The 872-nt window shown below is 37.0% G+C and overlaps 1 protein-coding gene across 1 annotated transcript in view; it reads right to left on the bottom strand.

Annotated features, from left to right (window-relative positions):
- The window catches only part of LOC116706377 (uncharacterized), a 5,636-nt gene extending 4,764 nt beyond the window's left edge, over window positions 1-872 (bottom strand). The window contains exons 1-2 of the mRNA XM_032543172.1: window positions 747-872; window positions 1-79 (exon numbers count right to left, since the gene is read on the bottom strand). The exon at window positions 1-79 is cut by the window's left edge and continues 587 nt beyond it. Coding sequence (XP_032399063.1) covers window positions 1-79; window positions 747-819 — 152 coding nt within the window. The 5' untranslated portion in view covers window positions 820-872. The remainder of the gene's footprint in view (window positions 80-746) is intronic.

Raw genomic sequence — 872 nt, 5'->3', positions numbered from 1 at the left:
TTCACCACCATCCAGGTCTGGTTGCTCGGAGCTGGATCCAGAAAGCTGGTCTGACCCTTTTCTATCAGGGTGTACAGCTCTGGGTTGACACAAACAAAATGTTATTTCAGATATTCCCTTCAAACATACATGTATGGTATGGTATGTTAAAGTCATATCACAGCCTCTCTTCTCCTCCGGGAAGACAACAATGGGTTCCTTTAATTGACATTATGGACTGAGTGTGGATGTTCCTTGAAGCATATTTCATGCGTTAGGATCTTTCTTTAGCTTAATTAATTTGACAAATGTTTGTGTTAGTACTTCAATTGGAGATTTATCATATTTAATTGTCATTGTGAGTACTAGACACTTTCATACAAAGTGACACGACCTTAGCATAAGTGTGTTGGGGAATCTACAGCTCACATATTAGATTTTAAAATTAAGTTATTATTGATGTAAACTTTTACTCACTTAGCATTTTAGCTAAACCACATTAAATAATTGTTTTTGGGGTGTCATTTTGTTTTTTTAACAAATAACAGAATAGCACTATAGCACAAATGTGACCACCCCCCAGTGTTGAACAGTAATTAACAAATCATGACAGAGCAAGCTGCGGTGAAAGTAAACCTGTATGCAACATATAGACCTCATTAAAAAGAAAAGAAAACACGTAAAGCAAGGAGGAAGGCTGTATATAGAAGGAAATCATGTTTTCTCTAACACATAAAAACACTATACATTCAACAAAGTGCACTCACCATTGACAACATGCTCCTCTGTCTTGCAAAGAGGAAACCCCAGAAACAAGAGAAACAGAATAATCCCTGTCATCCTGGGTGATCAGTGTAGACACACTTTAAAGTCTGCTACAGAGAGGTTTATCC

Source organism: Etheostoma spectabile, chromosome 2 (assembly GCF_008692095.1).
Source record: "Etheostoma spectabile isolate EspeVRDwgs_2016 chromosome 2, UIUC_Espe_1.0, whole genome shotgun sequence".
In the NCBI taxonomy this organism is placed as follows: domain Eukaryota; kingdom Metazoa; phylum Chordata; class Actinopteri; order Perciformes; family Percidae; genus Etheostoma; species Etheostoma spectabile.
The sequence above is the reverse complement of the archived record's forward strand: the minus strand, read 5'-3'. Positions and strand labels throughout refer to the sequence as shown.